The 14316-nt window shown below is 48.3% G+C and overlaps 1 protein-coding gene across 1 annotated transcript; it reads right to left on the reverse strand.

Moving 5' to 3' along the window:
• Positions 1–8870: 8870 nt before the first annotated feature.
• UTP11 (UTP11 small subunit processome component) lies at positions 8871–14208 on the reverse strand. Its single transcript, XM_052811705.1, has 8 exons — positions 14067–14208; positions 13895–13956; positions 13122–13224; positions 12750–12863; positions 11931–12024; positions 11498–11628; positions 9786–9896; positions 8871–9163 (listed from the first exon to the last, which is right to left on the reverse strand). Exons 1-8 carry the CDS (start codon positions 14127–14129, stop codon positions 9080–9082), a joined length of 762 nt encoding a protein of 253 aa, XP_052667665.1. The 5' UTR covers positions 14130–14208; the 3' UTR covers positions 8871–9079.
• Between the last annotated feature and the right edge of the window lie 108 nt (positions 14209–14316).

A 14316-nucleotide genomic window follows, 5' to 3' on the forward strand; every position in this document is an offset into this window, starting at 1 on the left:
TGGGTGGGGGGGGGAACCTCCTGCTTGAGGCTGCTGTGGCTCAGCCTCCTCAGGACTGAAATGCCAAAACCCAGCTGGAGCTGCTGGACTCAGTTTTGGCTCTCTGAGTGAAATGCAGTGGATGGCAGCATGCAGGCAATCGGAACACAAGATCTGACAGTCCCTCCTGGACTTGCAGTCTAGAATCAACAAAATTATGGACAAACATTTGCAAGTACATCTATGACACTTCTGGGTTGTAAGCTGCTTGCTGCCTTCCTGGTTTAGAATGATTTTTGACAAAAAGCGTCCATGTGATTTTGATATAGTTAAGCCCATGGCCAGGCTTTTTAAGATGCTTGGCAATCTATGGGACTGTTTTTAGATGCATTTTGTTTTGCATTTGGATTGTCTTCCAACTAACAAGATGGTCAGCGTTGGGCTTAGTAAGTACTAGGAGGAAGGTTTTAAGGACTGTCTCTCTTTTGCAGCAGGAGATGTGGGACTCAGCAGGGCCACTCCAGGCCTGCGGCTGCCCTGGGATGCTGCCTGATGGTGCTGTAAGCTGCAGGCAAGCAAGCGAGCGCAGTTCAGAGCAATCTGCATTCCCCCCCCCCAAGATCGGTTTGTCCTCCTAGCCTTCCAAGGCAGCCTCCACATAGCAGCCACTGCTTCCTCCAACTGCACTATGAGAAGGAGCACGTGCTTTTAAAAGGCTAAAAAAAAGGTGGAATATATTATCTGTTCACAAAGTCAGTGTAAATATTAAAGAGCCTGCGAGGGGAAATGTCTCTGATGATGTCTTTTCAGGAGTGTGGGAGAAAAATCCATCCAAAGGCTCTATTGAGGGGAATGGCCAAAAGGCAAGCAATGCTTTGAACTTGTTCAAAGCCACAGGTCAGCAGTCTTTCTGGGACTGCAATGGGAAGCAGCTGCCCACCTCTCCTCGGAGTCAGCTAAAAGGTCACTTCAGCAAATCCACAATTTAAATAAAAGAAAGTGAATCCCAAAGAGAGCCATTTGAAAATGAAAGGCATCAAATGTGAAGATAGATGCGGTACATCTGGGTGGCAGAGGACCTGGAGAGCTCTGGCTTAGAGAGTGAGTGTCTGTGCAGTGCAGGGAGAGGACAGGTACACCGGGTGCTTCCAAGTGGTGCATCAGCGAGCACCGGCCCTGCAACGATGGAGAGGGAGCCTCCATCCCCCTGTCCATAGGGTGCAGAGCAGCCTGGGCCCTGGGAGACCCTCCTGCCCTGCCCCACCAGTGCACTCAGGCTGAGGAACACCGTTCCTGCTGTCACAGGCTGGTATCGCAGCCAGGCTGAAAGAGGCTGAGAACTGGGAGAGAGTCATGGGTCTGGGGGGACTCGTCTCCTGTGCTCCCGAGCTGTACCAGAGAAGAAGGACAGCAGATCATTAAAAACACCGAGGAGATACTTTGATTGATAAAGGCAAGCAAAACAGTCCGTGGTGTTATGTAACGCAGCTCTGTTGAAACAGTGCAGGAAAGTTGCCTTGTGCCAATAAATCAGGCAGCAGCCACGGAGGAGCAGATGTGAATCACACCTTGCTTCATATGCCCTGCAGTGTTTTCACTTATTGTTCCAGTTTTAAAGATTAATGGCACTCAGAGATGAGTATTATCTACGCTTCCATTTCATACTCGTTATCAGAAGGGCTTTTTTCAGCATAATTAGCATGGATCAAATTTTCCAAGTGGCTCGGCAGACTTGCTGCTGTACCTTGGCTGCCCAGGACGCCTGGGACATCCCACTGCTGCCGCTGGGCACTCTGGACCCCGACTCCCCCCAGCACCCTGACCCTGCGCTGAGAGGAAAGCCAGGGCTGGGGGCACCCAACCAGGGTGGAGGGGAGCAGCCCCCCCGACCCGTGCTGCTGCCTTGCTGGCTCACTGCTCCAGGACACACATCCTCATCGGAGGGGCAGCAAGGCAGGTCAGGGTGGTTAATGGCGAGCGGTCCCCTCTGCCCTGCCCAGAGAAGACAAGCAGCCTGGCAGCGACAGCTCCCAGGGAAGGGTGCAGCAGCCCTGCTTGCACTGGCTGCAGGTAGCCAGGTGCCCGCATCCTGCGCCCACAGTCCCAAAGCCAGGCAGCTGTGGTGGCTGCACAGAGGGCTGTGCCCTGCCTGCCCGGCTGCCTGTGTGCAGCCCCCCTCGCTGCTCCGGCTGACCCAGCGCAGGCTCCAGCAGCAGAGCTGCGAACACCAGCCACAGCAGAGCTGATGTGGGCACAGCTCTGGGCCCTGTGCCAGGACATCCCTGTGGGTCCTGGGGGATGAGAGCTGGTGGCATGTCTTGCCTTAGGTCTGAACAGGGTTTGTAGCCTTTAAACATGGAGAGAGAAAGGTCACTGCCATCTCCTCTGCCAAGCAGAGCTGCAGCTGCTGCAGCTCAGAAACAAGGGTTTCCTGACCCAGGCTGCCAGGAACTCCCACATTCTGACACAGCACTCCTGCAGAGCACAGAACTGCAAGGGGCTGACAGCCTCTCTGTTTTTAAACAGGAAGAGAAAAGCTTCTTGCTGTAGTAGGTGGACCAGGGGCAGGTGCTGGTACTCACCCAGCCTCTAGCCAGCCCAATCAGCCAAGGCAGCAGAAGCCTTAAAGCCCCTGCCATGGCTACTGGGGTGTGGGTGGAGAGCTTTCCATTTCAGGCTGCTTAGTGTTATTTGGGTACTGGTGCCTAGGTGCTCAGTGGAAGATTAGGGCATGGAGTATTTGATGCCTGGAGGGGCAACGGAGGCAGGTTCCTTGTCCCAGGAGCCGAGCCTGGCTGTGGGGCAGGAGGGTCAGGAGAGGGCAGAGGTGGTATGGGAGGGCTGGAGGAGGTGGCGGCTAGGGAAGAGAAGCCTGCTGGCATCTTCTACCTGGCTTATCTGGGACTGCCAGCATGTGGTTGGGGTTCGTGCATACTGTGTGTGCTCTGTCTCGCAGGTAGGCATGTGAGGGATGCAGGGGTGTGGGCTGGTGTGTGCTGTGTCTGCCTGCATGTGGAGGTGGTGGTGGTGTGTTGGGGGGATCAGTGGGGAGCAGCTGGGCTGTGGGGTGCTTGTCTGGGGCTGCCACTGGGCTGGAGAAGCCCAGGGAGCACAGTGCTGAGCTCCCTGCTACATACGATCAAGCAGTGATCGTTTTTATCATGAAGATAAACTGGCCATTGTTGCCAAAAATAAATGTTAGTGTTCCAAATCCACACTTCAATAGCACCAGCTCATTAGAGATGCATATCATTTGGCTCCAGTCCCACACCTTCCAGCTCGTTATAAATATGCAGTTGCTGCTGGCTCTACCCCAATCATCTCTGCAATCAGAGCTTTTAATTAGGTTAATTAAATTGTATCAAACCTCGCAGGGACGCAGTTCACTGATGCTGATGAGGCAGCCAAAACAGACCTTAACTCTAGCTCTAATGAAGGCCCTGCTGCCTGCTGCAGCTAATGACAATGCATAATAAATTAGAGCTTCCCTAGAAAGGTGCATCAGGGCTTGTGCTTCAGTAAATGATGATCTATATGCACTAACTTACTATTTCAGTCTTTAGGTCTGCCAAGCCAGGGACATCCTGGGAATATGTTCTCACTAAATAATAGGCTCCTACCTGCTCAAAGCAATGCTGCTCACCTTGGTTCTCTCAAGGCAGTAAAAGCTTCGGGTATATAACTGTAGAGATGGCAAAGCAAATATTTGCTGCTTTCACCTTGCACAGCCCTGGATCTGCTCTGATGCCTGTCTTCTCCCAACAGCGGTAGCAGCAGGTATTTATTTATTTGAAACCCTCTGTAATGGAATTTGGGCAGGAACATTCTGTTTGGAGGGAAATGGGGGGCTGCGTCCAACTGTGCAGCAGCAGGAATGGGGGCGATACCCTGTGCCCAGGCTGTTCCTGGTTGTTAGCAGCCCTTGTGCTGCTCCCAGCCAGGTGGGGAAAGGTCGGGGTGGCCAAGGAGCCCGTGGAAAAGACAGGTTTAGGGCGACCATGTTGAGCAGCAATTAGTCATTCCTGATTTACATCCTGGTCTTTCAACTCCCTGCTGTGAAGCTGCTCGGGCTTGAGCAAAGGAACTCCACCACCCTTTTCTCCTTGGTGCCCTTGGGCAAGTCACCTTAGCTGAACCTCGCTGTAGGGACAGCAGGGTCTTAATGACAGTCAGAGCCAGGGCAGCCGGTCCTGCCAGCTGGAGACACATGCGATCCCACGCCCAGACCACCATCCTGCTGGTGACCCCGGGACAGCAGCATCTGGACGGCGAGTGGGAGCTGCTGGGACTCTGGGCTGTCTCACTGCTGGGCTCACGGTGAGTGGACTCATAACACGCGGTACAGCACCTACAGGCACAGGTGGTGGGATGGGTGGGATCAAAGCCTCCCTGCTCTGCTCTGCTGAAAGAAACAGTGGGGAGGGCTCTGGGGTTTCCGAATGTCCCTCTGGCTGCTGCAGCACATTGCTGCTGGTGCAGACCTGCAGTTGCTGCCCATGGGGGGCTCCGGTGCCTCCTGCGGCATGCCGGCTTCTGTTGCCGTGCCCCAGGGACAGGGCGAGAGATCCCACTGTGCTGGTCTCCAGTCTGGTTCAGGTTTGGAAAATGGGGCCTACAGGAAACCACCCGTGAAGCTGGTGATGGTTCTCCTGCTAGTAATATATTGTTGCAGTTGCCTAGAGATAATCCTGCGAGCGTTTTAATGTAGCTTACTATTAACTTTTATAGACAGTCATTATCAATTGAGTTCTTCAGCTTGAACAAGGAATTACATGAAATTATTATATGGCACAATATTATTCTGAGTCACCTGAAACCTGAGCTGTGAATCTGTGGGGTATTTTGATAGCTGTATCTTGCAAGCTGCAGGGAATCTCCTTGCTAAAGAACCTGTTGGTTCAGCCTTTGATACTATAATTACCACAAGCAGAAAATAGCTGTGGGCTGTTTCTCTCTGACCTTCCACACAAGGGCCCAGCTAGAGGATGGCAGATAGATCCCACCAATGTCTCGCTTCAAATCTCACACTGCGGTCGAATGGGCTGGGTGTTTTGTTCGGTTACAAGGTATTGATTCTTCCCAGACCCGTGCAAGAAACATTTCAGTGCTTTAGGATGAGAAAACTAAGCTGAGGGCTTTGGGAGCCAAACCAAGAGCAAGGTCTGACAGATGAACTGAAGGGAAGGGTTTGGCCCCTTGTGATGTGCCCTGGGGGGAACTGTTGGGTCCAGTGACTGACCCACAGGGACACCGCCCTGCACCAGAACCCTTTACAGCTGTATCCTATAACCCTAGACACAAACAATGTTCTTTCTTAAGTACCTCTTAGAGATAGAGGCTTTTCCAGAACCTCCTGGCAAACATCGTTTCCAGCCCAAATTTGTTCCTGGGCAGTTCATACACAGTTGTGTCTCTGCCAGTGCTTTTCTCTGCCATAAGTTTGTTCATGCCATTGCTGTCTGTAATCTTTTTAAGGCAGTTGTACAGCCTTTATCTTGCTAGGCTGAAGGAGCCAAGACCTAGTCCTGTTTGTAAGACTTTCAACTCTCTTCTGCAGCTTAGAGGCTCTTTCATCTGTTCCATTGTCAACTAATCTTTCTTGAATCTTGGTGACCTGCATGTGGTGTTCCAGATAAATTCTCACGTGACAGTCCTGTAAGATACTTCCAGTATTGCCTCCCTGATATATTGGCTTTTTTCCTCTGGCAGCCTGAAGTCATTCTGTGATTGCACCCACAAATTTTGCCTTTTTTTTTTTTTTTTTTTTAAATGTGGAATTAGCATTAACAAGGATTTGTGCAAATGCACGCAGATAGCTGCCATATGAATAAGCACCCAGCTTCTCTATTAAAGGTTAATTGTGAAGCTGAGGGGAGAATCCAATGCTCTCCATAAACCCCTCCTTGTCCCTGTTTATTGCCACAAATCATCAATTGTTTTGGAGTGTGATGTTGGATGTGGGAAGCTGTTTTCAGATAGCTCCTGTCCAGTTTATTTCAAGATGTGAAATGGGACTGGGCATCTTTCTGAGAAATGGCCAAACAGAACCTGGGCACCATTTTTGCTCCCCACACTTTCAAAAATGCACAGGCTTGTCTGCCAAGGAAAATCAAAATGATTCTCCCTTCCAGCAGGCAGCCCATTTCCCATTCGTCTGCACTGTAGGGAGCTGGGTCTTGGCACCAAAAGATAGTATTTAACCTATGATGGCATTTTCAGCATTAACTGCCTGAATGGTTCTCTGGACATTGAGCCACAGTAATACTGTGAAACGCAACAATGATGTTGGTCAGATGATAGATAGATAAAAGAACTTTGTTTGGTTTTGCTCTTTGAGATGGTGCAGGTTTTCTGCTGGTAGCCGTTGGGAGCTCTGCAGGGCAGTAGGTGTGAGTCAGCCCTGTCTGCTAAGGTGGCAGTTCAATGATCAGCACCCACCAAATCCTTGATTGTTGCAGGCAGGAGGAGGTGAAACGTGTTTGTGCACGAGAGCTGGCACCTCCTTTCAGTCTGTTGTGGCCACAAGATGATAAACCACTCCACGGCCGACTGGATTCGTGGTCAGGGTCCAGCAAGAACTCTGCTTGATGTAACACCATGGACATAGCGGTGCTCCGGTTTCCTTTTGTTAAGAAAGACCTTCATGGTTTCCCAGGCAAAAGTAACAACTCAGAACAGGCACTGCTTTTGCTCCTCGTATCCTGTGCAGCAAACATGAAACTGTCGTGTCTTCACTGAAAGCTTGCAGCTCTGGCATGCCAGTGGACAGATGAGAACTGCCACCAGAAGAATAAGCGGTATGGCACTCAACCTATAATTTTCCTTGGTGAGAGCACTGACCGCTCAAAGCCTTGCAGCCACCCACTGCATCCCATAATATCTTGCTCCTTTACTGGGAAGAGATGGCTCTCTTCCAGGGATTAGGTCATTTGTGCCCATTGCGACACTTGATCTACCAATGGGATCAGAGGCGCACCAGGCATTTCGAGCATCAGGCTAATTAATTAGCTGTTCTTGGTCAGGTTGTTACTTTTCAGCTCCTGCCAGACAGTAATTCCTTCAGGGTCTTCCAGTGGAATTGCTGTTTTTCTTTCCCATCCCTTCCAGTAACTCTCTGGATGCAGGTAAAATTAATCAGGGATAACGATCAAATATTTATCCATTTAAATCTCAATCTAAAGGAGATTTTGCTGCAAGGACACCCAGCCAGTGTAGTGGGGACCTCGATGTACGTTTTAAAAACAATCAAAAGGACCCCCCAAAACGCAGGTGAACTTGACAGTTTGCTTAAGATCTAGCTTGCTTTTCATGCCTCTCGCTTTTCGTATTTCTCTGAGTTTTGCGAACTTAAGCTTTCCGAGCCAGCGAGTTACGCTTATCGCATCTCCAGGCTAAGTTCGAAACAACGGCGGAGGAAACGCCGCCTGCTCTCCTGGCGCGGGCGCCGGGGCCTCGAAGACCGCGACAAACCGAGACGCGGCCAACGCTCTCGTTACCGCCCGGCCGCCGAAACCCTTTCCCCGGCGGAGCAGGGCGCGAAGGCGGCAACGGCCCCGCCGGGCTGACGGAAACCGGGCGCCGGGCTGACAGAAACCGGGCGGAGGGCGCGGCAGCCCGGCCCCGGCCCCCTCCCGCCCGCCCCGGCCCCCGCCCCGCCGCGGGGCGCTGCTGCCCCCTGCCGGCCGGGCCCGGCCAGCGGCCTCCCCGGAGGACCGGGGCGCTCACCGCCGCTTCTCGCCGCTTCGGCCGGCGGCAGGGAAGTCGCTTTCATGGGGAAAAAAAGCGGTGCAACTTTCCGTCGTGCCGGTGTTCTCCGGTGAGGAAGAAGGAGAAACGCCCTCCCGGGCGGCGCGTTTCATTTCCACTCCCGGGTACCCGGCGGCAGGTGGTTCACGGCGTGCCCTGAATGCTGAAACGGCCAAACTGCACCTTCCACGTGAGAGCATCTCAACTGCTTTTAAGAGCAAACCGTGCTGCCTCCCTTAATGCTTCCCAGAAAAAAATTCACCCCACAACTGTTGCCAAGCTGGGAATCTCTGCAATGGCAGAAACAATGGCTGAAGCTGCATTTGAGCATGTAAAAAAGTCATGTTTCATCCAAGAGAAGCCAGGAAAACTCCCAAAGTAAGTGGGAAGAGCTTGAGAAGAGTATTCCCCCCCCCCCCCATCTTGCATGGGCATGTGCTGCTTGTTGGCAGACATAGTACAAGTGGGAGAGATAAGAAAAGGAATGTTTACGCCCAGGCTCTCTTAACTTGCCCGAACGGCTCCAGGACACTGAAGGATGTGTCTTCATTGTTCCCCCTTCCAACTACCAACATCGCAACCAGCACAGTCTAAACAAAGAGGACAAGCTTTTGTCCCGCAGTTGGCTTCTGGATTGTTTCTCCCTATATGTGAACTTCAGTATCACCTCTGTTGGAACCTGGGAGGCAACACTGGAAATTCGGCACAGCATGGGCACTACCCCATTGTACAGGAGAAGACAGGATAGTCTTTGGCTAATATGGTGCCTCAATTTAGCAATGCGCCCTTAGCAATGCCTTTCACCTCTTATGTTTTGAAGTGAAACTGAAGTGAAATACTTTGTGCAGATAAAGCAGAATGGGAAAATTAAAGAGGTATTGGGGGGGGGGAGTGATTAGAAAGATAATAATTCAACTTTAACCTGCTTGAAAAGATACCTAAAAAAGCTGACTTGAAATCTCTTACAGTTTTGGATGTGTCACGGTCACCAGTCACAGAGCTGAACTAACAATCCCAGAGCACCTTGTCTGTCCATGTGCTGTGTGCAACTCATCGCCCAGCCGCTGGATTTTGACCTTGACTTTTCAAGGATTGTTTATGGTGCGTATTACTAGGACATTCAGGCACCTCTTGTGGCTTCCCACTGTAAATACCAAGAGAACAAACTCTCTGATTTATTAATCAATTAATTAGATACAATATATTTATGGCTACCACAGGCCCACAGTAATTTGTTTTAACAAAGTGCTAGGCTGCAGTAAAAAACAAACTGATATGGTGTATCACTCCTCCTTCATAAGGACAACCCTCTTTCTTTCTAAGCAAGGATGGTAACAATTACTTAATGGAACAGCTAACGTTTCCGCTGAAATTTGAATTTGTAAATAGCTGGACCATTTGTTGTCTCTTTCTTCACCTTTACTTTATGAGTTTTGTCCTAGAAAAAAGAACAAGAAAGAAATAGTTGCTGGCATCTAAGAAGAAAAAAAAAACAACCCAAACCCACCCTCATATAAATAAGAAAGTCCCGGGCTAGGACTGATAAGCATTAGTGAAAAATGGTCACTTTCCACTGTTTAGGTGGGAATTATATTTCTGTCTGCTCTTCCCACCTTTAGGTTGTCAGGTACAATCTGTTTTGTTCACAAGCACCAGTGAATGGTGAGTCCCACTGAGACAAATAAAAATCCCAATGATCAAAAAATTAAGATCTTGTAACCTACAGAAACGGTTCCTTGTCTCTGCTACTTGAAAGTATTAATTCAGTACTTGAAAGCTGGCAACAGTATTTTAGAGAAGACTTGTGAGCACCGCTTCAAAGTTGAGTCTTTGTCCTTGCTGACGTGGTAAGAGTTGGACTAGCAGATATGATTTACTAGCCATGGCACAACTGGAATGCTTCATCTCCTTGCTTTTTCCATACTAAAAGAGGATTACTTATATTTAGGAGTTATTGGGAAGTGTCAGTATAAAATCAGAGTGAAGAAATGCATACATACAAAACTAGACCTAATGACCTTAACAGAACAGATTCAAAGAACCAGAACTAAACCCCTCACCAAAAGATCTTTACGTGTCTGGATTTTCTGTGCAATAACAAACATGGCCTTTTCTCTTTCAATGCGCTGCTTCAGGAGGTCATATTGATTCTTCCTTTGCTGGGCTAATTTCTGGAGGGGAAAAAAAAAAAAAAAAGGTTTTTTAAGACAGGGAGAGGAACAAGACACTATGGCCTACAACTGACCTATTCTGAGGCACTTGGACCTCACAAACGTTTTTTACATTTTAAAATCATAATCATACTAAAGAATGCTGCTTCAATTCTCTGGCTAGATTCCAGAGAACTGTTTTAACATCTTGATTCTCATACTAGAGGTTTTCTAGTTAGGACTTAATTCTTTGTGCTTGTTTTAATCTCCTAAATCCAAACATAAAAAACCAAACCTCTTCTAACCTAGTTTAGATGCTGTGTAACCTTGTTCAGTACGTGGCTGGAATTTAATTTTTCCAAATCCTCTTAATTTCAATGTTGAGTGCAAGATAACATTTAACTCCCTAACAAAAACCCAATTTATCTGGGGGGCAGAAGGAAAAAAAAAAAAAAAAAAAAGAGGCCAGAGACCAATTCCTGAAGTGCTTAGAAATTGCACAGAGGCCTCCCAAAATGCAACTTGTTTGGTCACGTTTACTTACTAAGCATGGATGGCTTTCCCACCACAAAAATGGTATTACTGCAGGTGTGATTTAAGTAATTAAATTAAGGAGAACAGATCCCAACAGGCTTAAAATATGACTCAGAGATTTAGAGGAGAAAACTTGTCAGTCTACAACTTGTCCAACTGCTTTACTGACAAGCCAAACTGAGAAAGCTGGCAAGAAGAAAGGGACCACAGGGTGTTTGTTATCTGACATCTGATTCAGAAAACAACAGGTTACAAATTTACCAATCGGCAATTTTAGACAACTTTGGTTTTACCTTACACATACCAACTCAAGCTTATAGGACTGCCCAATATATCTAAACTAATTAAGCGCTGTTTACAGTGTTAAAGCCACATGTAGCTACCTCTAGGACAGAAGTGCTGTGATATTAAAACATCAGAATCAAAGTTGATTGCGTAAGCAATTCATCCTGAAGGATCATGAAACACTTTAAATTTGGAAAGCCAGGAAATGAGACTATAGCTTAAATGCCTTTAAGAAGAAAAAAGGGATGACAAATCCTGAATCTCAAGCAACTTCAGAAGATCAGAAACCCAACACCACAAATATCTATGTTGGAATAAGCTTCTTCACATCGCTATTCAGGTATGCAAGGGTTTTGGGGGAGGTGTGAAGGGAGACTTAACAGTGGATGCTGCAAAAATCACACTTAAAACTGCAGCAATCTACTGAAAAGATAGTCCCATAGATGTATGTCACGTAATGGAGAAGAAATATATCAATTTTGCCAAGGAAACTGCCTAATCCTATCTACAGCATTCCCTTCTGGCCCATATGTCACAACTCTTGATTTATAATCCACAGTGGACTGGGATACAACAGAACAAGTTCTCCATGTTGATCCAGGAGAAGATTTGACTATAGGCTCCAGGCACTTGATGATTAAGTGACACCCACTACAGCCTTGTGTCACCAATAAAAATTCTAAGACAACAAAACAACTTTGTTCTCCTCCACAATGGTCCAACGAATCCTCTTTAGTGCTTATTATATGAAAGATGTAAAACGTTAAGAAAACTATAATACAAATAGTGGCAGGACAAACTACCTTTAAGCGGGCAGGATCAGTAGCTCCTTTCAGCGTCTCCTTCTGCAACGTTGCAATGGTCGGTCGGTTGTACACTCTGTCTACAAGCTCTGGAACGGTATCCAGATGAGTCGCAATATCAAACTCCTGAACTACAAATAAAAAGAAATTCGGGAATAAACTTATATGGATTTCTTGGACTAATGCTCAGCAAACCTTCCAAACATGTAGCTTAAGTACAGTCAGCGATGGAAGCCCCAGCAACATAGCTCCTGCAGAACTGAGGTCTTATCTAGTAATCAAAAGAGATTTCTAGAGCATCTGAATTATTATTCCTGAAAAAAACCACCTTTTTTTAACGATAACAGCATAAAGAAAGCACCATACTATTTTAAACAGCCTACAATAAAACATCACAGAACAAGTTTTCTGATAAAACCTATTTAAAGCTTACCTTCTTTTTTGGTATCGAAAAAGAACACGTGCTTGTTGGGTTTCTTCCCCTCAGCATCCAGCAGATGGAGCTCCGACTTCAGCCTCTCGATTTTCTGCAGGAAAGAAAAGTTAAATCTGTTTTGGCAAACATTACATCAGTAATGTCTCCCTGAAGTAAACTCCTGTTTGTTTCTCAAGCATCTGAACTCTTCCTTTTTTTTTTTAATCTTTGAAAATACATCTAGTCTATATTTATGTCATGTCTTCATAACCTTTTTGCGTAGAGGTTAACAGTAATTTCCTGTATTACCCAGCCAAACACGTACAAATCAATTTTCAGAACAGTAAGTTATCTGTATGGCAGACAAAGTAGGAATGATTACCATGAAATCACTAGCAAAAGCGTGGATGAAAATTCAAAGCTGACTTTAATTTTTTATCTGCAGTGACGGTGTGTGGATCAACATCAGAGCATAAAACATTTTCAGAAGTGGGTCATATTTCTGTCGATTGCCTGCCTACTGAATTCAAACAACCCACTTCAGTAACAATAATCCTCAATTCTTTATGAATATGAGAAGCAAGAGTACATGTTTAATGTCTGAAATTTACATAAGAAATTGCCATGTTTTATAATAATGCACAGTACAGTTTTTATTATTCAGTATACCTTTAGGTTCTATATACAGAGCTCCACTGACATTCCCATCTATCATTTCCACTATTGCACAAATCAGATTTCACTAAAAATAAACATAATAGCCAAAACCAACAAAAAAACACAATAAAAAGAACAATTCTGAGCAAACTGGAAAACACTGAAAAAGAGAAGTATTACCTTGGCTTCTGCCACTCTTTTCATTTCCACATATTTAATATCCTGTGTCCTCATCAGTTTCACCTGTTCGGGGGTCACTTCATCCTTTGGCTGCTTTATTGTATGAACTCCATCCTAAAACCAGATGGAACATAGCACTTACAGACAGATACCATTCCAGCTATAGTGTACTATGGGTCCTAATAATCAAAGCAAAAGAACCTTTTTTGTCCTTTGCCCCTCAATTTCTTCAAAGCTTTCCAAAGGCACCAAGCCAAGTCTGCTAATTTATTTACTAATTCATAAATTAAAACCAAAACAAGGTAGAAAAACAAATGATGTTACTTAGAGCAACAGAGTGTAACCCTGCTTGAAGGCAATTTAGATTCTCACCTGGAGCTCTGCACGTATCATTTTAAAGTAGAACTCATCAGGATTCTTGTCCAGAGCTTTCTTTTGAAGTGCTCTGAGGGCATTCTGTTTCTTGTGATAGTCACTAGGGGGGAAAAAAAAAACCAAAACAAACCCATACAGAAGTTGTTCAGCAGTTTCTCCACGTTCACACTCCCTGATGAGATGCTGAGTCCTTCAAAGTGATGCTCAGAGCTTTGAGGAGCAGACCAGGCTCCACATACAGAGCTGGACACCAACTAGTGACTTTAGCTTTACAGTTTATTCCTTAGCAAAGCTGGAAAGAGGAACAGCGTCCAACAGTAAGTGTTAGAGGAGTAACGGCAACACGTTCACCCATTCTGCAAAGCTTACCGAGCTGCTTAGGACTCCCAGATCTTCACAGAATCAGCCATTAAAGATGGAAGATAACGCTTACGGGTTTTGTATTAATCACAGTAAGAACGATTTTGTGGGGCCTTCGCCCTCCACGTTCCCTCTCTCTCCGACTCTACCACAGGGATACTTAACTGTCCGTGCACGTCGCCCTCGCTTCCACGGACGCGCCTGCTACCTGGGAGCAGGTACACCGGTTCCCGTGCAGCCGAGCGTGCTGGCTCTTCCCATCGTCTCTGCCACCGCGGTGCAGGGACCAGCCCGGCCGGAGGCCAACGCTCCAGAGCCCGGTGGCACCCGCGAGCGCCGCCGGCCGCCCCCGCCCGCCTGCCTTGCCCCCGTCCCCGAGGCCGCCCTCCCCTCGCCGCGGCCCCACTCACTCGGCGCGGAGCCGGTAGTCCTTCTTCTTCTCCAGCAGGCCCAGCTTCTTCCGGCAGGCGGGCTAGGAGGAAAGGCAGGGAACGGCGTGGGCGGCCGCCGCCACCGGCCACCGGCGGCGGGGCCAGGCCCGGCCCGGCCGAGGGGGACGGCGGCCCGGCCCAGTGCACTGACCTGTGCCCGCTCGCGGTGCGGGCGCTGCCCCGACTTGGCGGCTTTCCTGAAGGCGGCCGACATGGCGGCGGTCCCGCTCGCCTGACACGGGCCACAAGCCTCAGCCCTCCGGCCCCGCGGTGCCCCTGCTCGGCCCCGGCCTCGGCCCCGCTCTGGCCCGGCCCGGCCCGGCCCCGCCCCGCGCAGCCCCTCGCCCGGTGCCCCCGGTGCCGGTGCCGCCGCTGCAGCCCCCGCGCTGTGAAACGCCGGG

The sequence above is a fragment of the Harpia harpyja genome, chromosome 16 (assembly GCF_026419915.1).
Source record: "Harpia harpyja isolate bHarHar1 chromosome 16, bHarHar1 primary haplotype, whole genome shotgun sequence".
NCBI classification, from domain to species: Eukaryota; Metazoa; Chordata; class Aves; order Accipitriformes; family Accipitridae; genus Harpia; species Harpia harpyja.